At 32.2% G+C, this 27,454-nt stretch overlaps 1 protein-coding gene across 2 annotated transcripts; it reads left to right on the top strand.

Annotated features, from left to right (window-relative positions):
- The first annotated feature begins 283 nt into the window (after positions 1 to 283).
- On the top strand, positions 284 to 27,204 carry LOC105366390 (extracellular serine/threonine protein kinase FAM20C). 2 transcript variants are annotated; one of them, XM_011504818.1, is made up of 10 exons: positions 284 to 489; positions 6,416 to 6,585; positions 14,827 to 15,697; positions 16,086 to 16,358; positions 20,462 to 20,586; positions 20,682 to 20,760; positions 23,118 to 23,210; positions 23,750 to 24,054; positions 24,595 to 24,872; positions 26,675 to 26,750. In XM_011504818.1, the coding sequence occupies exons 3-9, from the start codon at positions 15,243 to 15,245 to the stop codon at positions 24,870 to 24,872; spliced, it is 1,608 nt and encodes a 535-aa protein (XP_011503120.1). In that variant the 5' UTR covers positions 284 to 489; positions 6,416 to 6,585; positions 14,827 to 15,242; the 3' UTR covers positions 26,675 to 26,750. The 2 variants fall into 2 exon arrangements, with proteins under 2 accessions (XP_011503120.1, XP_011503119.1); XM_011504817.1 differs by having other exon boundaries at positions 288 to 489; positions 24,595 to 24,868; positions 26,675 to 27,204.
- Positions 27,205 to 27,454: the final 250 nt, after the last annotated feature.

The following is a 27,454-nucleotide window of genomic DNA, read 5'->3' as shown; positions in this document are numbered from 1 at the left end:
AACGCAATCCACAACATTCGCCGAGATCGATAATATATTGCGTTACATAAGGCTAGAGGTGTTCCGAGGCCAAGCCTAATAGCGAAGTTGCATGCAGATTTATATCAGCTCATGATTCTAAAAAGCCAAAGTATGACTCGATTCATGTAGATCAAGTGAAGTCTTCTTGTGAAGGTGTGTACGCAGCAATCAAGGACCGATCGATCGATCAGCGCATCAGTTGCGACGCGCCGTTGATAACACGAGATTATGCGGGTCACGTGGCGGGAACTGAGCGACTGGGCGAGTGAGCGACTGAGTGGGAGAGAGAGAGAGACGCCAAGTGTCCCCTCTACCGTGGATTGACGCTGGCGCAGTCGAGCACCACGGAATGAGCGACCAGTTGTCAGTGAGCGACGAGCTCCTTTAGTGTTTGGGTGTCGTGTAGTTGCGACTTCGTGTGCATCCACGTGCCGACGAAAAGGATCTCGATACCAAGCTCACTAGGAGGTAGGTAGGCCACGCGCACAACCACTACCGTATCCTCGATTCTTGTAATTTTTTCAGACTGGAATGGCTTAAGGTGTGCGTGTGCGTGTGTTTGTGTGAATGCGTCCTCTTATTACGTTCTTACGATACACTTAGCTTTCTAATAATCATTAACAGTCAATATTAATTATGCTATAATTAATGATGAATAAATGAATACTAACTGTAAGTGTTTGCCTCTCTAGCGATAGGACTTGAGGAAGTATTTAAGACCGCGTAAGAGTTAAGCGATCGAGCTTTTTTGACTTAAATATACTTCCAACCAATATTCATATTTTTAACGATAATGAACAGGACGCTGGGTTATTATCCAAGCCGCAATTACAATTTTTATGTTTGAACTCATTTACTTGGATTTCGACACAAGAATTTTAAGGGGAAAATAGTTTAACACGATACGTCAAAAATCTTTATTGCATGATTATCGAGATTGTTGTATGAAGTCGCGTAGAAACAGTGCCAAAGTTTTCGTTATTAAAGACTTTAGTACTAAACCTCAAATTTAATGTTCTAATTTAGTGCTTTTAATTTTTACAATGTTCTCATGTTGATTTTCATTTGCCGAAAGGAAAATTTTATTGACATTATGCATATGTCTAATTGATGTTTCGATTGTGCAAGCCGCGAATGTAAGCTAATGACTCGAGCCGATCAAAACTTTTCGTATCAATAATAATCGGGGCTCTTTATTGGAATGAAATAATCGTACGCGGCGCCAACATGTTGACGTTGAAATATATGATCATGTAAGTATACAAAAGCCGCGACACTACTTGAGTCGATAGCCGTGACAGGTTCGAAACTTTTACCATTTGTTATACTGCTGTATACTCGCACTGTCCATTTTGAAAAACTGTCTATTTCGCTAATTTTTTTACTTCGTATTTATATTAGCTTATTCAAATGTTTAACACAATATTACTGATATTTTAACAATTTAATTTTTTCTTATGGTATGCAGCTAGATACAGAAGCGTTAAAGTATTTACCAATGTTGACAAGTTTATGTCTATTATCTGTAATAAAATCGTATAATTAAAGAAAAATATATACAATTATACATATTTATTATATATATATATGTGTGTGTGTGTGTGTGTGTGTGTGTGTGAGAGAGAGTGTGTGTGTGTGTGTGTGTGTGTGTGTGTATGTATCTTCTTCTTTTTTATTAATTTGCAATAAATCAACGTTTCAATTTATTTAAGATTAATTCTTAATAAATAACACTTTTTTATCTTAATATAACATTTACAATTTCTTATCATTCAGTAAAATAAATTTTATACGATAACAAAGATAATATAATTCAGTTTTATAAATATAATTCAGTTCTTTTAAACTATTTAATGAATTTATTAAAGAGTAGTAAATTTTACAATGATGCATATGAATATGCTGAAAAATTTTATTATAAAATTTCTACATTAAGATTATTTATTATCTTTTAATGATATTCTTTTGTTTTCAATACACTTGTTTTCTTCAAAATTCTATTTTTATTGCATGTATTATTATAACCGATGTTACTAGCCAATGAATTTTGAAATATGTTACCAAGTGAATTGGAATTCGTTGGTTATTTGTTACTTAAAATATTGTAAAATATATATAATTTACTTATAAGCAAGGACGGATAAAAGTGACTGTTGCTTACCTTTATTTTTTGGCATTTTATCTGCTTGAGTATAAGAATTATCACCACAAGTTATTTACGAAAAATATATTGTGAAATATATAAAAGATATATGATTGTGTTAAAAGTATAGCACATGAGAAAAAACATTCATAATATTTTAAACCACATATTCTGTATTATTTGTCTGATAAAATCAGTCGTTAAATTACCGGTATTTATTTGTAATACAAAGTATACACTTATAGGTAATTAAAAAAAAAAATTTTTATTTATATGAAAAGTTTTAATTATGAAAAAGTATAAAAGAATTTAAATATAATTAATTCTATATTAAACATAATTATCTATTACTTTTTTTAGTATTTGCGAACTCAATAATTTCCAACTAATAGTCTAATTTGGCATTTTATTATTTTATTATTAAAAATAAGTTATTTTAAGTAGCATTAAGCGTTCATGAGGGATCTATCGTCAGGAAAAGAAGGGCGTGATAAAAATAGGATAAGAGATAACAGTAATTTATTAATATATACTTCTTATTAAGTTTCTTTTATGGCAACGGTGCTGTATAGGAAAAGTGGTTCATTACTCTTGTCTATAACATGCTGTATTGAAATTCTATCATGAAAAGTTTGTTTTATACAACTACTATAATGTTATTTAACTATTACTGAGACAAGTAAAATTAATAAAACGGATAATGAAATACTGGACATTAGATTTGAATTAAAATAAAAATCAACCCATATCTATCGTATGCAACTTACAGCGTAACTTTAATGTATACTATAAAGCACTATTCATAAATATCACAAATTACATATAAAAGTCCATTTATGATAATAAAAAACGTGTTGAGAAAATAATTATAATAATATTGGGAATAATCTAATATTATTTTAAATAGCTTTAAATACTTTTTGAAGGCTCAAACAATTTTGAACAACGATAGCAGAATATGATATAATATATTATTGTGAGAAATGTCTACACCATCAGTTCATTGGCATTATTTACTGAATTGTTTATCTTAAAGTATATCATTTCTTCGATAAATTTTATATCTTGTATTGACTTATATTTTTGATCTCTTTTAATATGTTTACTCACACTCATTATAATATTATTATATTATTTATATTTATACGTAATTAAAAAGATTGAATCTTTTTTTCTATTTTTCTTCGATGTTTTGAAGTATCCTCATTTTAATCAGTAAATTATCAATAACTTTTTAAAAATTGGTTCATTTTCAATATTAATCCGTTCACGGTCTACATTCAAATTTTATTTTTATATCATAAATTGTATCAAGAAAATAATAATGAAGTATAAACTGTGTATCAGCTTTTTTATTCAAGTGAAAATTACTCATAAATCATTAAAAATAAAGGCAAGTAAATAAGAATAATTATAATGAATATATTTAATATAGCCAATAATTGCTAATGTTTAGTAAGGTTTAGTATATGTTAGGCTCGATTCTAATAATAATGTTATATTTCCTGCTTATATATGTATGAATGTGCATATATGTTTATTTGCATAATTTACATCAATTGAAAAATAAATATAAAAATATATACTTATTAAAATACAATACTGTACTTCTAAACTAAATATGTTGAAACCTTATATTTTTAATATATTGATTATAAATATTTTTAATTTGATTTCATTTTGATGAAAGATGTTAGTTGAGTTATATACAATTAAATTTCAATCACAAAGATGAAGTTTAAAATTTTCTAAAATTATATTTGCCTCAACGATAATTCCAGATAGTGAAATGCAATGCTTTTACTGCAATTAAGTAAGACGCAAATAATAAAAATAATGTAAATAAAAATTGTTTTGCTAAGCCAAGATAGGAGTAAAAGAAAGGTAACTGTTAATATATGTGGCAACGATGTTAAAATAATGTAAATTATTAATGATATTTCTAAATTATTATCGTGACGTAATATGTTGCAATCGGATGTGCGTGCTTAAATACTCTTGAATAAATGTTAATCATAGGTAAGTAGATCTGTCGCGGTACTTATGAGAATTTTACAGAAATAGAGCAATCTAGATATAGAAGTCATCATTTTTCTAAACGCTTTAATGTATTATGAATTCTTATGTTGTAAGGGCTTGTGCATGATTTATAAATTAATTATATGGCTGATGTATCGCATATTTAGGAAGTGTCGAAAGTTTATGCTGACATAAAAAAATTTTCACTGATAAAATTCACGCATTCTTTGAAAATTTTATTAAATGACGCATTTTTGAAAAAAAAAAAATATATATATATATATATATATATTCGAGTACAAAATCGAACGAAAAGACGAATAAATGAAGTAAGGATACTTGAAGTGGGATTAATATTGCTATCAAAGTTGATTTCTTTAATCAAGGTTCAATTACCGGTGTAAGTGGTCTTGACTATTCCGACAAAGAATTTTGAAAATCTTTTGTGCGCATAAGAGACGTTAAAATAGAAATAAAACCATTCTTCTGGATAAGAAGTCTGTTGAAAAGGAGACCACCGCCGTCCACATATTTATCACACGACAAATCGCTTGAGAAAATAAGAACCGACGACGACCTTGTGGTCGCTCATATGCCTAGCGAAATCTTGAGTCGTTAATCTGAGTAGACGAGGCTTAATCGACTGTGATATTGAAACGCATGACAATCGAATCCAATCGAATTCGACACCCTTCACATGAGGTTTTTAAAAACTTACGTGTTTTATTATGGTGCTTTATCTTTCAATCCGTTTGTTTATATAAGCAATAGAGTAGTTGAATTTTATAAATTTTATGAGAATTCATTTCACGGCTAACGCAAGCGTAGGTCTCTTTAAAAAAAAAAAAAACGAGAAATCGAGGTCCCATGGAAATTAGTCTTATACAGATTGGAAAACTTGGATTACTTCGATGAAAATTCTATTAAAATTGGCTTGTTGGCCAATAATAATAAGCATTTCAAGAAACATTTAAATTCATCAGCCTTTCTTCATTTCATTTTTCTTTCCTTCCCCTTTTCTACTCTCTTTCCTTCCTTCCTGTCTCCCTTCTTTTCATCGAATGTCAAAAATTGGCCAAAATACGTAGAAAAGAAAGCCTTAAGCGAATCACATGCCGTCACGAATTCGCTTTTTGTTCAGTTAAGATCAGCCGTAATATGTTTTTTTTTTAATACACAGACTTTATATTGATTATACGAATTACAACATTATTTATTGCACTCGCTAAATTGTACTTTCTGTTTAATTTGGCATAAAGAAAGGAATAGTAATACATAAAATTAAAATTTAAAACAATTTATATGCTGAGATATTTTAAACGAGTAATTTTAGTCAGATTATAATCCAATTTCAAATCAAATAAATCAATTTTTAATCGGTATATTTAATTAAGTTGGAAATTATACGTGTTGTAATAAATTAGTAGTGCTCATAAATACATTTTTTACTTTTTACATCTGTGGAGGCTTTATTTATTATATTTTTTATACAACTTCTCTATTTATATTGATTGAGATTAGGATGTTATGATTGTAAATAGTACAAATGGATGGTTAATCACATTATACAACAAAGGTATGAATGTGTGTATAATTTATATTTATATTTTAATTTGTTTATACGCGATACTTTAACCATTTAATGATAAAATCATATTTTGTTGCATTATACAGAGTTCTAATCAGAAATCACTTGGGTATAAGAGTTCGCGTTTATCTCGGAAATGATTAATTTCTTGTAATAGCAATCGAAAGTGACAAATGGCTGTGCTTAATGGACGTATTCGAATTCCACGCGCACTTGTAAAAGAAGTATTTACACCTGAATTATAAAGGACTTGAGCATCATCGTGGCGTGAGTTATATATTTAGGAAGGGTTATGGAGACTTGGATAGAGTCGAAGGATTGATACAAATTAAGGGAAAGTCAGTGAAAGAATTGTTAGCGGGACATACGTGTACTTGATTTCGTCTCGACGGCTTATGATAAATTAATAGTGGGCGAATACATTTCAACAAAGGTTTTATTATTAACAAAAAAAAAAAACATTTTGATAATAGGCTCATTGGAATAATTCATCTAAATGTGCCAGGGCGTTTTAAAACTGTATTACTAACGGTTAAGAGCGGCTGATCGCCTCACACAGTAAAAATAATGAGCATTGCTAAGTGCGTAAGTCAGGTGTGAAATGATTTGCACTAACTCGTTCGTTTTGTAATTTTAATTTGCAGATAGTGGCTTTGGCTGGACACACTCTTAACGCTATTGTTTGACATTGCACATTAACTAGAAGTTATTGTCGAGACGTCTGGGTCAGTGATGGAGCCCTAGTACCGGGGCACCCCCGTCCATTCGCGATGAAATTTCGGAATTCGAAGCTATGCATCGGCTATCGTCGAAGGTAATTTATTGTTTGACGTTATAACCCAATTACTAGTGATACTATTATTAACCCGATGTATCAAGTCCATGATAACTTGATCGTTCTCGTACAAATATGTACACACTAAGAGAACCAGAGAGGTAAATTTTGCTAATCATTAATTACACTAACGCAAGATGCTTTGATACATAAGGGCAATGGCTTGGATTTTTGCAGCGAGGTATACAACTTGGATCTCCGTAGTGAGGTTTGAATTATCACGAACGAATTCTTCTTTCTTTTCAGGTAATCAAATGCATTATTACATTCCGTTAATTCTTTATTCTATATTTAGTATTATTTATAGTTATCGGCACGGATCCTGCGAACTGACTTATTATACATGTGTTCTTTTCCGATTCCAAAGTCTATCTCTGCTTCTCTTTTCATTCATCCGTCTATCCCTTCCTTCTTCTCTTACTTCATTGTTGATTAATTGTATTATTCAAAATTGATATTGTTACATAATATCAAGTACCTTTCTCCCCGAGTATCGAATTTATCGCGTGCTCGAGTTTACAAAATTTAAAAAATAAATTTAATGATAATATTTGTAAGTAATAACGCGAATATATATATATATATATATATATATATGTAATTCTCTTCTTTTTCTACTTTAAATATTTAAAAAATACATTGTAAAGCTATAACATATTAGAAAATTTTTAAATACATTGACTTTTATCGATTATGTGTTGAATAAATAAATGTCTTATAATATTATCTGCATAAAAGTAACACCATTAATAGAAAATAAATAAAAACGTCTTCAAATTAAAATTGAAAATTCCCATTATAAAAATTAATAAAATATATTATCAAAATAAAATATTATTTTTTAAATTATGAGATTCTTATTTGATGCATCATTCTTTTCAATTATTTACATAGAAACATTGACTTATTAATATATTATAATAGCCAATTATTGCAATAAGAAGAGAAAGTGCTTGCTTTTTACATAAATCCAAATAACTAGAACGATTTAGTTGGTATTCGAGCTGTACAATAGTACCGTAATAAAGGTGCTACTTTCAGATTTACACTTAATATTACATTATACAACTTTCACACAATTAACGCAATCATGTTTTTTCTTTAATTACGATTGATTTTGTGACTTTTACAATGCACAAAAACATGTAGAAACTCGGGGGGGGGGGAATTTAGTCGCATGTTTATCGTTTCGATGTAAAGATGATAAGCTATTTTAGAATTTCAGTTGTAGGCTTTTTTGTCTGTGGATGGAGATGAAATTTCTTCAGTAGATTGGCCATACTAAAATTACCGAGAATATTGACGGTCAACATTTTAAATTATCATTATTATTATCAAACTTGCATAAATCAGTTTCGGTTTCTAAATACACATTCAACAGAATTACTGATCATACATTAGGTAGTAAAAATTTGAACCCTAGCGGTATATTGCGATTACATTAAATGAACAAAATATGCTTGCAGTAAAAATATAAGGACGAGGAGACAGTGCATAGATAACTTTAATGCAGAGGACTAAATTATCAAAATGAAAAGCTGTGTAAAGTGGTTTTCTCTCGCTCTCACTGATCAGCGTTCTATCAACGGATAAATAGATACATAAAAATAAACCAGCGCAGAGCGTGTTACGCTTGTATAATTTTCATCGACTAGATGCGGCTTACGAGTTGATCGCCCAGCCGACTGGTTTTCTCGACGAAAGCGAAACTGACTCGCATCCATTGACATCCAGTCTTTGTCACTTTAAGCCTTGTATTTCCTTTCCTGATCATAACCGCTTTTAAATAATTTACCTACCCGCTAGAAATTTACTCCATTTACAAAAATGTAAGTAAATTAATCAAGTGTTAGAATGTTAGCGGCGCCGGTTAGCTATATCGATATCCATAGGCGAATTTTTTTTCTTTACCAGATGCGATTATAATGTAAGAACAATAATATAAAGTTCAAAAATGTTTTTGTTTTACGCAATATTATATTGAAAGAAAATTATGTTTTTATCTTAATTATAGGGGTTTCGGGTGTTTTTCATGTATCTTATTGCTATTACTCATTGCTATTTTGACTAATAATAAATGACAAATATTCTACAAATGCAAATGCTTGTAAAAAAATAATAAATCTTATTATTTATTATTATTGTCAACTTTATTAAATATCTAATTTCAATTGAATTTGTCGTTTAATATTATATCCAATCATTTGTAACATCGTTAACATTCAGTAATTAACATTCAGACTCATAATATTTATAATCGTAAAAAATTATAGTTTCAAGCGTTATTAATTGCTTTAGAGTGGTTATTAAAATATTGAGTATTTAATAATGACAAGACACAATTAATGTTAGGAGATGAATGGATTCTCTCTACCTCCGAAAATACATAATGTTAATACGATCCATTTAAAACTTTACTAATTTTTCTGATTACAAATTTTGTATTTCTAAAATAATACAATTTATAATGTTTCATTGATAAATTATATAATAAATTTAATTTTATAAATAAGTTTTTATAATTTATGCCTCGCTATTTTTATATTCTTAATAACATTATAAATTCGCATCGCAAATTTAATACTCAATACTAAATTCCAAAAAATTTTATAATCTTCATGTATTGATATATATATATATATATATATATGTTATTATATTTACAACTCTATATAATAATGAGAATAAAGTCTTTGAACAATATATTTAATATTTTCTTGTACAGTATTTTGAGATACTTTCCTTGACAATTTTAAGTCTTATATCACTGTTATTGGATTGAGGGTAGACAAATTATCTGACTAGAAGGAAAATGATATTTAGAAAATTGCTTTACCAGTTCTTCACTTCAAATAGCCCAAATGCTTGATGAACCATAAAATTAAAAGAATAATAGAATAACTGTTATTTGAAGAAATAATGCGTGATAGACTGGAAAAGACAAATAATGGAAATTTTGTTAAAATCTACAGGTCGTACGAATGTCGATGACCGCTCACAGCATTCTAATTCTTAACAGCGTATTATCGTGGAGAGTAGCACGACTCAGTGAAGTAAACTTTTTTCGATACGCGTAGCCGTGAAATTAAATATAACAACACCAGCCAGTGATGCATGAGTAATAGTGTAAGCTATAGAAAAACCGCGAGAAGGGAAGAAGGGAAGAATAAAAGAGCGAAGAAAATATGGAAAATATACAACTCTGTGAGAATGCAGCAGTGCTAAATGCTTAAATTTCTTTTCATTATTTTACATTCGATAATTCGCAACACAACAAAAAGTATCAAAACTGAAAAAAGCAGAGTTTTTAGAGCTTCTTATAGGTAGAATTATACAGGGATAAAACAATAACTTCAATGATCGGCTAAATTATTTATTAATTGGTTATATGTTTATTTTCAATATTAATATAAAAGAAAAAATACTGTCGGCAACATGTGACGCTTCCGTCATCTCTTATAACTATCCAATTAAATTAATCAAAGGGTTGCCGTACTTAATTCAATATTATACTCGGTAGATAGACTACCGAGAGTTTACTTTCTTGAACTGCTTTAGACAAATTGAATTCATAAAAAAATTTATTTTCAATTGTAATTTTAATTATGAGCTTATTAAAGTAGATTTATTTTATTTGAAACACTATACATCAGTCTTTTATCACTTTCATTATATGTTATTATATAAGTTTTTAATTAACAGTTAATAGTCGATTCATTTTATTATGTTCAAATATGCGTATGGACGATTTTTTAAGAAGATTATATTAGTTTTATTAAATCACTAAATTTACTTAATAATAAATAAAGTGGTTTGGTAATTTGGTATTTGATAAAAAAATATTTTACGAAAATATTTAATATCCTGACATTATTAGAAGTGTAAATACATATTGATTAGAATTCATCATGTAAATCTAAATCTAATCTAATCTATTTAAATTAATTATGCGATTATTTCAAAAATATTTTTAAAATTCAGTGAGAATTTACTATTCTATATGAAAGCAAAGTTTTTTGTTGATAAATCATTGTTTAATGTTAAAGTTATATATATATATATATATATATATATATATTAATATTAATGGACTTTATTTAATAGGTTATACAATAGGATCGTTTGAAATTAATTTAAAAAAAAAAATGTTTTTTTTTGTCAAGAATGAGACAATTGCAGGTATTTTCTGAAAATTATATTAATATATTATATAATGGAGAGCACGATAATGATAATTTTAATAGTCTGTTACCTGATTTTATTTATTTATAGTTCTTTTTGACGTTTTTTTCTATTTTTGTCTTCGTGATGTATTTGAAACTTGCATTTAAGAAAAGGAGAAATGTTAAGTGCCTTTTATCCGGTTTGTCCAGCGATTGTATAGTGGATAAAGAAAGCGTTGCCAAGCTTAAAGTCCAGTGACTTTCGAAGATGTCACCCAAGAGGGACTGTATATTATCAGCACTCACTCTCGATCTGTTTAAAAAGTACCTAAAACGTTCGAGAGAGAGAGAGAGAGACGGGGGGGGGGCCGATGAGTAGCATTTTGGCAGTTATGCGGCTCATGCAGGCGATACCACCTCAAATAGAGCAGTGTGTCAAAATGTAAATAGAGCAAATAAAAGCCGACCCCATTCGTCGCGAAAAAAATTTTCTAGTCTTAGACACGGTACGACCCTGGCATCTTCATATTCAACTGTAATAAGCCTTGCATAAAATTCGTTTTTTCTTATTTTTCACTTATTTTTCTTTTTCCTCTAAGCTCACCTCAGCTGTTATTTATCTCACCGCCAACGCGCATTCACAATCAATATCACTATATTTTTACTTAACAATTTGCCGCTCAATTATACGTGATACAAAGGTAGATACAGAGAGTTGGAAGATAGCTTCCGAGGACCGTTAAACGAGTACCAGTGGTGCTCGACTAAAATAAAATCGCTCCTGTGCTAACAGGAGGAGGGTGTGATCGATAGCGAGACACGTAAAATGACATACGCTCGCATTTGAGATTAGATAAGCGAGCAGATATTGGAATTTTAAAATTTTGTGTGAAACGACGGATGAAGGAGTGTCTCGAATGTTAGCGAAATTTGTCGTGACGAGTACCGTACGTACATAACTGGCTAATATTGTTCAAAGTAAAATATCTTCTGCTTGAGATCATTCTCCCTTAATAAATGCGATAAAATGCATTATGCATTATCGGTACTTTTTTTGTCTCCGTCCTTACCCTATTATATTTTGAGCCTAAATAGAAATTTGCTGAGTTAAATACTGATCTCTTAGCACCGCATGTCTCTATCGATCAAATCTTTAGTATATCGTCTAATGCTCTTAATATATTATCTAATGCTGTATATGCATTGTATTCTTAGTTCCACTTAACTATTAGTAGTCGTTATTAAAACAAAAGCTTGTTTGTTTAGTGAGCCTATAATTTAAAAAAAATGTTCGATACAATCAGCCCCCTCGTCTCTCAAGATATAAGTTTATGTTTCCTTTTCTGCATTGCTCGCTCATTTTTATTTTCCAATGGAACAAGTGATATTTGTACGTCTTTCTGCTTGTACATAGAACTTGTACAACACTTTATTTAGATTGTAAATACCGAAACAAAATATTAAAGCAATAGAAACGGCAACAAAAACAACAACAACAACAACAAAAGAAAGATAAAAAGGAGGAGACTAGATTTTTTGCCAGTTATTCTTTCTTTGAAATGTATTACGCGTCGTTTATCCACACAATATTTTGTCTTCCGTGTTCATCGAAGCAACGAATTAATAAGGTCGACCATTCGGACATGTATTTACACGTACTCGCACTTTTAAGTGACCTCGACGATAAACCCGACCTCGTTAATTCAGATCATTGTGATTGATACATGTATATACATGGCGTGCTTTTATATACGACAATTGTAGTATCAAACAACGACGTTCAGTAGCGAAATGCTTGTACGATAAATCCCAGTGCATTCTCGTATCAAACCGTTTTTTTATTTATTTCTCATGTTTATACGACGTGATAAGACCACGACAATCTATCCGAATCGCTGATCCTGATATGAAAATGTCTTGTTAGATTAATGAGCAAGAAAAAATTGTAATTTTCCTATACTCAATGTATAATTTTTATTTTTAGTCTTTCTACGTTATTTTCAAAGCTAAATTATCACTCATTTAAATTACCTACTGATTAAAGTGTATGAAGCCATTACCATTAATTTATTGGTATATACGTATATATACATAATTAATTTTCATTTAAATATTCCGGTAATATCATTTTTGAGAAATTCATGGTAATTTGCAATAACACGAGTTGCACGTAATGTTTCGATTCTCATGTTGTAATACGAAGGTGATCTAGATTTATCGGCCAGATAGTATGGAAATTTATAAATTTTATTGAAAACTCGATAATAATTAGAACTACAAGTGAATGTAAAAAGCTATCCAGAATGACAAGAGGTTCGGATTAAATCAACATTAAGCCAAGTTAGGATTTAGAATTAAAATTTACTGCTAAATTGACGTATTTCAATATCTCATTAAATTAATAAACAATAAAAGCAAAATGCAAATGTGAATTATCAAAAGTATTGCATTTGAGAAACATAAATGACATTGTTAATCAAATATCGAGAGGCAATTGTCACTTATAATTTGAAATTTTTAAATTATAATATAGTCATATTGACAATATTTATGCATGCGAATAACATAAACGCTAAAAAAGAATATCGAGGAAATAATTTGGTGTACAGCCAAATTATGTATTTTATTCAATATTCCGAGAAAAATGGGATACACATTTTATAGAAGACATAAGAACTTACGTAATTAAAATATCGAGAAATTATATACCTCAATCAATTACGAGGACGCTGTTGGCTTTTCGAGATTAACAGATAGATGACATTGAAACAGAACAAATATAAGAATATAAAATAAAAAATAAAAAATAGAAATAATAATAGTCATGATATTTCAAGAAAACAAAGAAAAAATTAGATCGTTAGATGAAGTCGAATAAAGATACCGTCGATAAGATTGGCTTTGTAAATCTATTATTCAGCGTAGCCAATAATTTAACGAGGAATAGAAAAGTATACTTTAATATCAATTATGTTCAAAGTTTGAAGTATCTTAATAACATTCGATAATAGCTTCATCCGTGTCGCTTATTTGTCTTTTGAATAAAAATATTTAATGCGAAAGATAATGAACGTCTGTAGACACGATAACACTGTGTATTTCAATATAAATAGTAAAAGTTTATTATACATTATTGCAAGCTTTACATAAGAATAGTATTTAAGTATAGGAGTTTCGATGGTCTATACGATAAAAATAACATTTTAAATCAGCAATTTAAAGTGACTTTTTATTTTCACGTAGTAGTGACGCATATATGCGGGTAGATTTTACATTTAATATTTTTTATTATACAAATGGTGATTTTTACGATGTAGATAAACAGCGTTAAGCGTATGCATTGAATGTCTGGCAGCAGTAAAGTTGTAAAACATACGTTTATGTAATCAATACGGACAGATGGGGTTATATAATTAAGAAGATTAATTCGTAAGTCGCGATTTGATTAAAACTAGAGCAAGCTCCGTGTGTAGAATGATAAATTTATGCTTGAATTAAAGGAGTAAAAATGCCGTTTATTAGCTCTCCTAAGTATTTTTATTAATCAAATTACTGTAATAGATAGAAATCTTTTTTTTAACCCAATGGTAATGACTAAAAAATGCATGTCATGATGAAAAACGTCGCGTGATGACTTATGAGATAGCTTGCGTCTTTCGATCGGCTCCATCAGTTCGTAATTTAACCATTATTCGTCTCAAATATATGCAAGTTCGTTAGTTTCATCGCCACAACAATGAGGAAGTGCCTCATGCTTATATCTCATTGTCAAATTAGCAGCGGTAAGTGGTTAGCTTCCAATGTCTCAGGCAAGATCCTCCTCGCGCGTATGACAAATATTGTTCATCAATAATGCACGGCCATTCCCATCGTTTCATCAATTGGCTACGAAGCCGTTAACAAAGACATCAGCGTAAGGCTAGAATTACACGACGACAAATATCTTCGTCTTTCCCAATTTTTACAAAATTACTTAATAGTAGTCGATAATAATCGAGTGCAGGAGGAGGGGCGATGACAGTAATCAATGATAAGCATACGACTGGTTTTGTTGCAGGCGATCCCGTAGCAGCAGCAGCAGCAGCAGCAGCAGCAGCAGCAGCAGCATCAGTAACAACGTCAACGACAGCGACAACGGCTGCGAGCGCTAAAATAATTTCGTATCTGTGGTAGAGCGCACAAGCCGATAACGCGGCGACGTATCGCTGTCCCGTCGGATCGCAACCGCATGCGAAACTCTGGCCGAGGCATCATGCCCCTCGTCTCGTCCCGCGCTTATTCCGCAGACGAGCAGAGCCGAGCCGCGAGGCCACCGCCGGATATTCCGAAATAGCCATGAGATAGGCCGTGACCGGCCTCGCGCCAACAACCACTCCTTCCTTAAGAAACTCGGACGCCGATTCGATCAGGCCCCCAGAGTCGCAGCATCGTCCACTGAGCGAGAGAGTCCGGGTTGGTAATATAGAGGCAGGCATGAGCTACCGTGGGCAGTCATGGAGAACAGCACCGCTGACCCGAGTTTTTGCTGCAGCGGCCGAGGCGCGAGTGCACGAAACCCCAGTGCGGCCCGCCCGCCGGCTCAAGGTCAAGTGCTCTCCGCCCCCGGAGGAGCCGAAGCCGAGATGCGGAGGCTCGGGGGCAACGGAGGCAACGACGGAATCTCAATTACCTCCAGCGGAACGACTTCGAGGCCCGAGCACTGACCACGGCCTCAGGATGGAGGTCATGGCGTCGCTCTTCAAGCGTTTCGTCAGGATGAAGGAGCGGCTGGTCATCGGTCTCGCGGCCTTCACCATCGCCTTCACCATCCTCATCGTCATGGACTTGCAGCTCGATCTCGGCTACAGTGGTCACCACCTCCTCCCCAGTCACGGCAGGTTAAAAATGGCCGAGGACCCACAGCGCGACACTGTTTATAACAATTTCAGGTGGGAGACTCGACCATTTCTGACTCTTCTCGCTACCCCTACACTTTTCACAATCAACCGAGAATGATTAATCGTCGTAATACTATATTGGATCGAGTCGAAATACAAGAGTAAAATCCAACTAGCTAAATAAATGGTTGCAAATTTTATTCTCTCTCTCTCTCTCTCTCTCTCTCGCTCTCGCTCTCGCTCTCTCTCTATCTATCTATCTCTATCTCCATCTTTATTCCAGCTCGGTTTTAATTTACGAACAGTTTAATTATCGGTAGTGCGGTCGAAGAGCCAAGTCGGATGGGCGGAAAGCTACCGCGACTTCCAGCGGCGCGTCAGAGACTTTGCAATGATGTAAAAGTAATTGAGACCAAGCGTTAATAATATCCGTTTTTAGGCGAAAGTTCCTTCAGCGTCTTAACACTAGTAAGGAGATAATCTCGGGCTCAGGATCGGAGCCGACGAGCGTCACTCCGACAGCAGTCGAGATAGCTAAGAACTCGAGACTCCGGACGACTTCCTCGAGCCACTCGCACGACGACTTTGCCGACCTTCGGGAATACGTAGAGTTAGCAGAGGGTGTTGCCGTCGAGAGTAGCATCGTGCGTCCAAGCGCCGAAAGCTCAGAGGACAATCCAACGATCGCCGAGGTCAAACATTTGAAGCTGGGGTGAGTAACGAGAAGGTATTGAGATTACGTATCGACAGTCCCAACAAGATGTTACTTTCGCCGTTGCCCACCTGAGCTCTACTTTACTTATCCAGTAAAGCCGAAAGCAATGAGAGCTTTGCATCGAGTCCAAGCTTGCTTTTGCTAATAATCATTACCCACAACAATCAATTATATTTATAAACCGCTGTCTGTAATAAAAGCATTATATAACTGTTGCTATACTTGTGTCATAGATACTACTTTCCGAGAAGGAGGAAAAATTGAAGCTACGAGTAGTCTATAATTAACATTGCTGATTTTTTATTATTAATTGAAATTAAACGATACCGCAAGAAATTCTTTTACGGAAGCTTGTGTGATTGATGTTAGCCGATAGCAATCTATATATGTGCGCGTAAAAATTCCCATGTCAGATGCGTATATTCGGAGCTCGTGAATTTGTTAATAAAAATTCTCCCCCATAAAAATTGCAGAACTCTTGACAGCAACCGGCTTCAGCCGTTTGCGAAATCTGTGAGCCTTTCGCATTTTATGGAGTCGTTAATCGTATTTATCATTTAACATTATAGAATGCTAATATCGACGATATGGAGATTAATTAAATAATTGATATTAGAAAATATCGGTAGCGTTAATCGATCGATTACGGAATCTCCGGTAATTTTTTAAGCGTGCATTTTCAAAGTACGCACCTACACATCGGTCTTGAATATTAGCCAGTGGCTCTTTCATTTTCTTACAGGTGTGTAAAAAGGAGCGTCAAGCTAATTTCCATTTCTTATTATGCGTAAAGCTTTATTCTTAAGCTGTCCGCTGACAAGTAAATTATCCTCGCGAGATCGCGAATCACGATAAAAGGCATATAGTGCCGGTAGCGGCTCTCTGCTCCATCCTTTGAAAGACCACAGTTCTTACATCTCTCGCGCTTTCAAATGCACAGCTATATTACAATGCTTTCGTTAAAAAGAGTTTCGTTAAATTTAACCTTTCATACTTATTGTACTACTATATAAGAGATGACTGCTTTAAACCCTTAAAGATAAATATTTACAATTATTTTAAACATCCGTTAACATATGAAAGAATATTTTGGATACATTGGAACGCGATTAGATAAGCACAATTATGTTCAATAGATGTGGTAAGGTGATCTGTTATTGTTCCTAAAATGACAAAAACAAAAATAATAAAGCGATATATACGCCTAACCAATACTTTTGTTGCAATTAAGCAATTGATCTTAATTAGTTATTATTGATTATTATTACAATATTATAAAACGTTACTAACGTTTGCTGCGCAGCACAATTTTATAAAACAATTAGCTGTCATTTAAATTTTAGAATTCTTAATACCTCGAGGTACTTGTAAAATGTTTTCATTAAGAATTTTGTTTCTATCGTAAGTAGAAATCAGAGCCAGAGAAGTTTATTTATTTTTTAAATGCTTTTGAATGCTTTTTAAAATGTTTATATATTTTCACTCGTTAAACTTTTTCTTTCACTAGTAAAATGTTTTTTAAACAAAAATTTATACTCTTCTAAGAGTAAGAGATAAAAATAAGCAACATAATTACAATTATATTTCAACTAAAAACACGAAAAGTTAAAATAATTTTATTTTCTAAAATAGAAGTATTTATTGAAGTAATTTTATAAAAATTAAAACTTACCCAATTATACTAAACTTCTTTGATTAAGTCTATTTAACTTCTAAAGATTAAGAATCAATTTATTTGCTTTCAAAGATAAATAATCACTTTTATATCAAATAAAATTTATGAAGCTTTCGATTTTTTAATTCTTCTTAATCTAGTTAGCGACAATTTAAATACATTAGACTCAAGCTTGCATCGAAGTTCAATTAACATTGGAATTTTTAAAGAGAGTCAATAGTAATTTATGCGCTTGAGATTAACGAAATTGATTTCCAAACATTTTTTCGAGCTTTCATAGAACTTCATTATTCTAAGATAATTTTGTTAATTACGATCATTTTTAAACATTACGTAATCAAATGTTTACATATTCAGTTCACCATTCGCATGCTACTAGTTTTACTAAAATATATAATAATTACTTTTTTTCAATGTCCTGATATTAAAAAAAAAAAATTAAGATCGCTGGAAATATTTGTGTATATACATTAAAAAGGAAATATCGAAAGTAAAGGAATTTATGTGCTAATTTTTTTTCTCTTTTCTTTTTTGCTTATCAATGAATAATAAGCGAATTCCTTCAGTTGACGAATAAATTCGTAGAAGCTTAAATTCATTTGGCAAATATTATTTTGCCAACGTAAGAAAGATTTTGATGCCTTTAGACGCTCAGTATTTCTTTGTGGACGAGAACATATAGTGTTTACTAAAACTGATACTTATTTAATTTATTTTCAATATATTTTAGATTTATTTAAATTTCACTTTGTATTGAAATATATTAAGAAAATATTAAATAGCACCAAAAGAATACATAAAATAAAACGAGTAAGTTAGAATAAACGTGTAATGGAGTTCGTATTTTATATTTCTAAAATCAGATAACGATAAATATGAATCGCAAATAAATGCTATATATGAAGTAAATAACTAAAGATGTTTAATCATATAATTTAAACTACATCCTTAATAAAGAGAGAAAGTTCGCTAATAATGTATACAAAATCATGCTTGAAAAATAAATTTCGCGAACAAAATCAATCAAATTAATGGAAGCGGTTGTAATTATTGAGCATTAAATATACGAACTGATGATAATTTACAATAAAGTTCACACACGATAAAATAAAAATATTTTATATTTGACCTAAGGTCTACGATTTTTTATTAAAAGCCTTAAAGTGGGTGAATATATTTACTCGATATTGATAAGTCAAATTTAAAAATGCTGATTTTCTATTACAGCCAATAGCCGTATAAAATAGTATTAATTTGTAGTAAAAAAGGCTGTCAGAGGCTGCGATACTACTACCCCGGTTAATTGCCAGTGTGCGCTGGTAACCTAGAAAACTGCGCAATTACGTGTAATAGCTCACGCGCTTCGCATGCCTTACCATTCCAATCACTTTTTGTTCGTGGGTGATTTATCTAATATCGTCGACAAGGGTAGACGATGCAACCGCTGCTATTAACCATTTCCCGGATTGCGACAATATCATCTATCGAGCGGATATGACTCTACAGATGCCTGCTATTATAATTAAGATCATTTTGTCAGGAGCTAACAGCCTTCTTCTCACGTGGGTCACCCTTGATACACTCGTTCTCGTTGTGTTTTAATTGGAAAATTTGCCAAAATAAAATATACTCGTATTAGGGAATACATGTTACGAGTCGATTAAATTTTTGCCAAAAAAGTATACGCTCTCCGGTGTCGAAAAGCACCAGCTGGATATCAAGACAAACGTAATAAACGTGAACTGCATATTTTTGTTATTCAATTGTTCGTTGAAAAAATACTAATAAGGCTCTGATGTATTGCATGAAGTTTCTGCATAACTTATTATGAATGCATTTCATTTTTGTTTCGATGAATAATCATTAACTTATTTATCATTTGCATCGTTTTTCCGCCTATATTTCGACGTCGAACCCTCTTATAAAAGCTGCAGAATGATTCTTGAAAGCATTACCAAGGAGGACAGATGTCGAATAATGTTGTGCATTAATATCCGCGAATGGGTTCCGCCTTAAACAGTAAAGTGTTTCCAATGAAATTTAAAATAACCGTCTTTCGCTCGCTCTTACTTTCTTTCTTTGCTTAGGCGAGAGGGCGAGGGACAAGTATGAGCAAAAGCGATATATTTTAGCTTAACTGTAGACGGGAAGCGATGTTTATTTTCTATCAGCTTAATTAAAATTAGCGCGATGGTAGTTAATTCTATGTTAAATCAAGACACTGGTAATCATGAATATAACTTGCGCTAAAAGTGAATTTTCATTTGTAAGGCTTAAATTATGCTTTCTTTTATACCTCATGAGATCTGTGTACAATAACGCCACGTACGTATAACTTTTAGCATTCAAAATAGCTTCTGCCAGCTTTGGGGGAAAGCTATGACTGATCAATTATGACTTTATTTTCCTTCTGGTGTGCTTGCAGGTCAAACAGTACTCTGTTAGAGAAATTCCATTTGCAGATTCGGCGACAGGAACTGTATCCAAAAGGCTCACAACTAGTCGAAGATTTGCTGCACTTTATGGCAATACAGCCAATCTATCATGCTTGTAGGCATTATCGTTTGTTTTTTAATTTATTTTTTTTTTTATTTATTAAAGAACTACTATTGATCAGCTTTCTTTTTTGTTCTGTTTGTCTTCAGCCGAAAAATCCGGCGGTACGCAACTCAAGCTCGTCATCGACTATACCAACAAGATGCAAGCGCTTTTCAAGCCCATGAGGTATGCGCCTTTATTAATCTCAAGTTCTATGAGTGTTACTTAAGCTCCAACTCTGATCTTGTTTAATACTTAAGTACGAATTAATGTTATCGTACCTTTTCTCATAATCGCACAAAAAATTCATTCCCCCGATATTCTACCTCAAAGCTTAATACAATGTTTCTAAATTGTTGTTTGAAAGAGTCTTTTACATTGACTAATCATATTATTTCGAAAACGATTTAGAAATAATTAAAACTTCGTACGCAATCACTATTTCCCTCCCTGAGATTTCGATACGGTAACTTTCAATTTCTTTCAAAGTCAGTTTCTCCATTACTTTATAAGTGAAGATAGATTGCTGTTCCATACGAATTTTGTTGAAACTTTACACACTCGTAGATCGCAAGCGAGTTCGAGTAATATAATGTTATTTAGTGTATGAACTAGATAAGTACTGTACAAGCAAGAAAAAGTGCTGAATTCGTATGTGCATTGGATCGACGGTAACTTTAATTTAAATTTGTCGCTTTTATCGGTTTATTTATTCGCGTATTTGCTATACTACTTTCTTTTCCTTCTAATTTGTCAATTGCAACTATAATTGATGAACAGGATAATATTAAATCATAATATTAAAGTGTATATAATCATAATAATCATATAATCATATAATCATAATAATTAAATATATGACAAGCTAAAATAGCAATTATAGTTGCGTATTATATCGAAAGTTCAGTGCAGGAAAAGGGCATTCATTTTTTTCGATATAGCCTGTTGTCCATAATAATGACTCATAGCAAAGATAAATATCGGTTTTATCTGTATCTTCCTGGCCTATCCTCCCCCCCCCCCCCCCCAAACCTTAGTCACCACAAACCACACTACCATTTTCTGGAATGCTTAAAGACGAATAAAGTAAAGAGAACAAAACGGAGTAATATAAATATAATTAAATAGATAGATAGATACATAGACAAACAGATAGACAAACACATATATAGACGGAGAGAAAGAGAGAGATAGAGAGAGAGAGAGAGAGAGTGAGAGGGTCTTATTTAATTATTGAAATTTAATGGGTATCACCATAAACACAAAGATGTTCTCCATTACAATACCTTGACTTAAATGAGCGAATAAATCAGTTGTAAACTTTAAACTTTAGAAATGGTAAAATTTATTTTATTTATAATTCCTTTTTACTGACATTGCAAAATATATATTACATATATATACAATTTTTTAAAAATAATTCGAATAAATTTAGCTCAACAGAAAAGTTTAGTTCAAGTTATCTCAAAGTCATTCTAAAGCTACATAAATTTCAAAATAAAAAAATTAAATTTTGCAATAAAGGTAGTAATATACCAAAAATTTCTTATCTAAATCGTATTTTCATCTGCTTTATATATTTAATTAAAAAATTACTTAAATATTAAATTATTAAAAAATTTTTTGTGAAGTTAATGATATTCTGAAGAAATTTGATTTAAAGCCTCATTTATATATTTTTAACAATTTTTTAGTTATTAAAATTAATTTTTGTAAAGATAATATGAATAAGTTATAAATATATTTTTACTAAATAAGTAGAGAAATTATATTACTACTTTAAAATGAGAGATGCCAAATTAAAAAATTAAAATAATTAATGACTCATATTTTATAAAATTGTTATAATTACTAGATTGATAATATATATATATATAAATAGTGAATCTCATTGATTTGCTTTTAAATGATTTTATTTGTACAATTTATATTTATGTTTTATATTTTACAATTTTTCTGATGTAAGTAATATGTTAATAGATTATACTTTGACGCACTTTTTCATCTTAAATTTTCTAGAATTTTAATATTTAATATTTTAATATTTTACCAAAGTTATATTTCGTTAACTCCAAGAAAGATGTGGTAAGTTTATGAATGATAAGGGAATATAAGGAAACATACTTACAGTTTTAGTAACCAAATAATTTTTGATGATTTTGTCTGAAAACGTAATATAGTTAGGTAATGTTGCCTATTGTAATGGCTGATCATAATATTAATCGTCGGCGGCTTCATATCCATCTCGAGTGATGGAAAAAATGAAAGCGTCGCCAGAAAACCCGTGACGATAAGTCTTTAAAAGATGGGATTAATGATACGTAGAACTAGTTACGCGCAAAAGCTAAAAGAATTTAGTTTCAGTTTCGCTCTACATCAAGTTTGGTATTTTTCGTTGCGAACAAGTAGTCGAAGCGACCCGTTTGTTGTCGACCTTCAACTCATATGGATTGCGTAATAGGGATCCGTGGACATATAGCTGGAGTGGCTCGTGATAAGTGTGTGCAAGGAACGACGAATAACGAAAAACATTATTTTTGCAGATTTCCTCGAGAACAGCAGACACTCCCCAATCATTTCTACTTCACGGACTATGAGCGTCATAACGCTGAGATCGCGGCTTTCCATCTTGACAGGTCAGTGCACCATTTTTAACCGCGTTTTCAACAATAAGACGACATTTTTTTATACTAATGGCCAGTGGAGTAAAGTTTTCGAGGAATATAATGCATATAAAGCCCTTAAGAATGCGATTTTTATTTAACAGATAATTCAAACGGCTATTTTATATTTGTATAGATAGAGGCGCCTTTATATTCAGCGTACAATAGGACCTCCGAGTATATCCAAATGTAATTTTTGTAATCGTAAAATAAGGGATTTTGTCTGGAGATATTGAGCGCTCGATTATAGTTTTAAAGTTGTTCATTTGGTTTAGTCCTTGTCAATAAGTAACATAACATTTCGAGCGAGTTTGCTATTGTTTTGCGTTCCAGCGAAAAACGTCGTAGAAAATCAAGCAGTTGGTCTGAGAGTATGGAAATAATGCTCTATTTGGAAAAAAGTTTAAAAAATACCCGAAGAGTGTTTTTGTCGTTGTGACATATCAAAGAAAATCAAAGTATTGTGAATATTCTGGGAGGAGCCACATTATATATGAAATAAACCGGTACAGGTTATTGGGCTTCCGGAGGTGTATGCCGGTAACGGGTCGCTTGCTAAACATGACGACGGAGATATATCAAGTGACAGACAGCGACATCCTTAAGACGTTCTTCGTGAGTCCTGCTGGTAACCTTTGCTTTCACGGCAAGTGCAGTTACTACTGTGACACTGGTCATGCAATATGCGGGTCGCCGGACACCCTTGAAGGCAGCTTCGCGGCCTTCCTTCCGAGCAAGAGCGCAATACCGCGAAAGGTTTGGCGACACCCTTGGAGAAGGAGCTATCACAAGCGGCTTAAGGCTCAGTGGGAGACAGGTAAGTCGACGGCGCTCAGTAGTATCTTTGTAATATATCCAACTATTCCCTTAATGTAATGACAAATGAAAAAAAAAAAAAAAAAAAAAAAAAAAAAAAAAAAAAAAACGCGAGCTGGTAGCTCAACAATCGCAGCTGTTTGCTAATGAACATACTCGTGATGAAGGCTCCGATACGCCTCATACTTCGCATTCTTTGAATGCCTATATTTCTTACTTCTCACTGAAATCAAGCACAAATGCGAATAACAATCGCTTAACGAGAGCCTGCTAATTGATACGAATTTTTCTCGTCCTGGTATACATGTGATTTCAGCCTTTAATATACTCGAAACGAGGACAGCTTTTTGTCGAGATTGTTGAACATTTTCTCCATTTTCTTTTATATTTTAAAACTATTTCGTTTCTAATTAACCGTTAACTCAATTACGTCATTAGATCGCGCACCAAATATTACATGTGGTTTGGTCTAACAATATAAATTGAAAAGTGCGTCCAGGCGCATGTGATTGCACATGAATTAACAACGCCACACTTCCAGAGTCGGACTATTGCAATCTCGTGAAGGAACTGCCACCGTACAACGAGGGCAGGCGGCTCCTCGACATAATCGACATGTCGATATTTGATTTTCTCACGGGTAATATGGACCGCCATCATTACGAAACGTTCAAGATATTTGGCAACGAGACATTCACCCTACACTTGGATAACGGACGTGGATTCGGCAAACCCTTCCACGACGAAATCAGTTGTCTATCGCCGCTCCTGCAGTGCTGTATCATTCGACAAACTACATTGGATACCTTATTGACGTAGGTCTCTTCCTCCTATCTTCTACAATTTCACAAGTTGAAGAATGCAGAATCTCGAATAACGAATAATCGTAGTTTTTCATTAACTACGCTCATTGCCGCGCACTAGTTTGCATAGTTATATTTAGTGTGATCACCAGTGACTGTAGATTTTAAATGTTTGATTTATACAGGATATAATGTGCCATGAGTACTACCGAAATCGACACATTTTTCAAATCACTCATTCAATGTGTTTCTATAAAGACAATCGTAATATACTTTTAGCTCGAATATATTTACGAAATATCGATCAATCATCTCATTTTCTTACGATGTGTAGTAATTTTATACCTTTCAACTATGTGAAAGCAATTTCTATAAACTGACTGTATTCCAGTACATTATAGAATTAATGTTTATAAAAAGTTTAAACGTGGCAGATTTATATATTCTACATAGCTGTTATGTAATGTATGAACTCATTTAGGCCTTTTAGAAGATCCTTGAGTAAGCACGAAAACACATTTAAAACAAAACAAAACAAAACAAAACAAAATAGAACAAAACATAACAGAACAAATTCTAGAAATTATACGTAAGATATGATAATTCCTGTAAATTGTTGAAAGTACTATTAGCAAAATAACTGATTCTCATCTCGTTATTTCTGTACCTTTGTCTAGAAAAAAATCAAGAACTGTAAGCAGCCGCGCATTATTTAATCAAGCTTAAATGGGGTTATTCAACTCGCGCCAACGAGGGATCGCTATACTTTTATTAATGCACGTTTCTCGGTATTAAGTAGGGGAATCGGGGAGCCACGCGACTAACTTACATTTTTCTATGAGCTTGAAAATCCCATGTCTCGCGAGAATCCTTAATTAAATTAAGCGATTAAAGCCTATATCAATGAGAGTAGATTGGATTAAATAAAAAAAGAAAAAATCAAATTTTTCGTGGCAAGAGAAGCGGGATTGTCAAGACTCTTTCTGTTGGCGCGTGAAAATACACGTTATTGTCAGTTAACGCCACTGAAATTAGAAAGGTTAAATGCGTATGATCATTCCGACGGAAACTGCTCCATTTTTCTAATTACCGCAATCTTACCAATCTGCCCCACCTACTCAGTTTGCTCGATTCCTCGTATTATAATACGCCGCGAATCTTTCGCATACTAATCGTGAGCTCCGTCTCTTTAGACACACTGCGATAAAAATAAGAATGAACCAGCGACTCATTTAATGAAGTATATAGTCATGCATGTCGTGTCCTATGTCTACGCAACCATTGCAAAACAACCAAGAGGTCAATGAGCACGTTGTCAAAACTACATTTTTAATAGGATATTTCTTCGGCTCTTAAGATTAAAATCGCAAGTAAATGTTTCACGCAAAGCTCGTGCCTTTATACTTAATTTTTTTCTATAATTTATTCAGCATCGAAAATTTTTAGTAGACTCAATTACATAAAATTATTCGAGACTTTATAAGACATTATTATAACATAATCGAATGAACATAAACTTGTGATTTTTTCTTAGATAAAATTCAGTTATTTAAAAAGTAGAATTTTATTTTAAAATAATTGGCCCAAGTAATGTTTTTTTTTTTTTTTTTTTTTTTTTTAATTGCAAATATTTCATGTACTGGAACAGCTATATTTGATTTACTGTTTGACAGCGGATGTATTATATACCAATAGTTCGTGCTTGCTTTAACGAGTGCTTCGGGTTATAGGAGTTTTAAGTCTGTTTTTCCGCGTTTTTTCTTCTTTCTCTTATAATGCAAAATTTAACGAGCTTTGAGTAATATGGATAAATTACAGGTATCATAATGGTCCGATAAAACTCAGCAGTGCAATGCGCAATAGTTTGGCGAAGGATCCACTGGCGCCGATCTTGTGGGAGCCGCATTTACAGGCCTTAGATCGCCGAATTCCTATTGTATTACAGGCTGTGCGGGATTGCATCAATCGTAACGCCGAATGGAGTAAAATTTTAAAATCTGAAAAGGAAGAGACAAGCGATACTGTTCCCTTAAATAATTGAACAATTGAAGGCTTCTTCCTTTACAAAAAATACTTGATGTAGTTATTGTTTAGGTCTTACAACGATAGACTTTCTTTTAATTTTAATCTGCATAATTTTTTACTAAATAATGATGAACCAAAGCTTTGAATGGAAGTACGGTGCTTTTTGTTATAAAAAGTACAAAATGCTGCGTGTTTTTTCAGAATGTTATTGATGTGATTATGTAAATTATTATGTACATTTTAAAAGTGTAAAGTTTAAGATAAGTGTTGGACAATTTTTACTGTCGGTAATAAATTGTATATAAAATTCTGTATAAAGATACATGTTCCTCTTTAAAAAATCCACTTGACTTTTAATTCTTTCCCTTTATAAATTATTTCTCATTCCTAAACGACAAATATCTACTATCACCTACCTCGTGCTAAGGCAATTTTAATGCTTGTTTATATGAACAAATTCAGTACATTATACAATTATATAAGATACATCGGCGTATTTTAAATTCAACATAATTTACCCAAATTACATAAATTAATAAATTATATAAAATTTCTTGACCATGTCTAGTTTGA

The sequence above is a fragment of the Ceratosolen solmsi genome, unplaced genomic scaffold (genome assembly GCF_000503995.2).
Source record: "Ceratosolen solmsi marchali unplaced genomic scaffold, CerSol_1.0 scaffold4, whole genome shotgun sequence".
NCBI classification, from domain to species: Eukaryota; Metazoa; Arthropoda; class Insecta; order Hymenoptera; family Agaonidae; genus Ceratosolen; species Ceratosolen solmsi.
The sequence above is the reverse complement of the archived record's forward strand: the minus strand, read 5'-3'. Positions and strand labels throughout refer to the sequence as shown.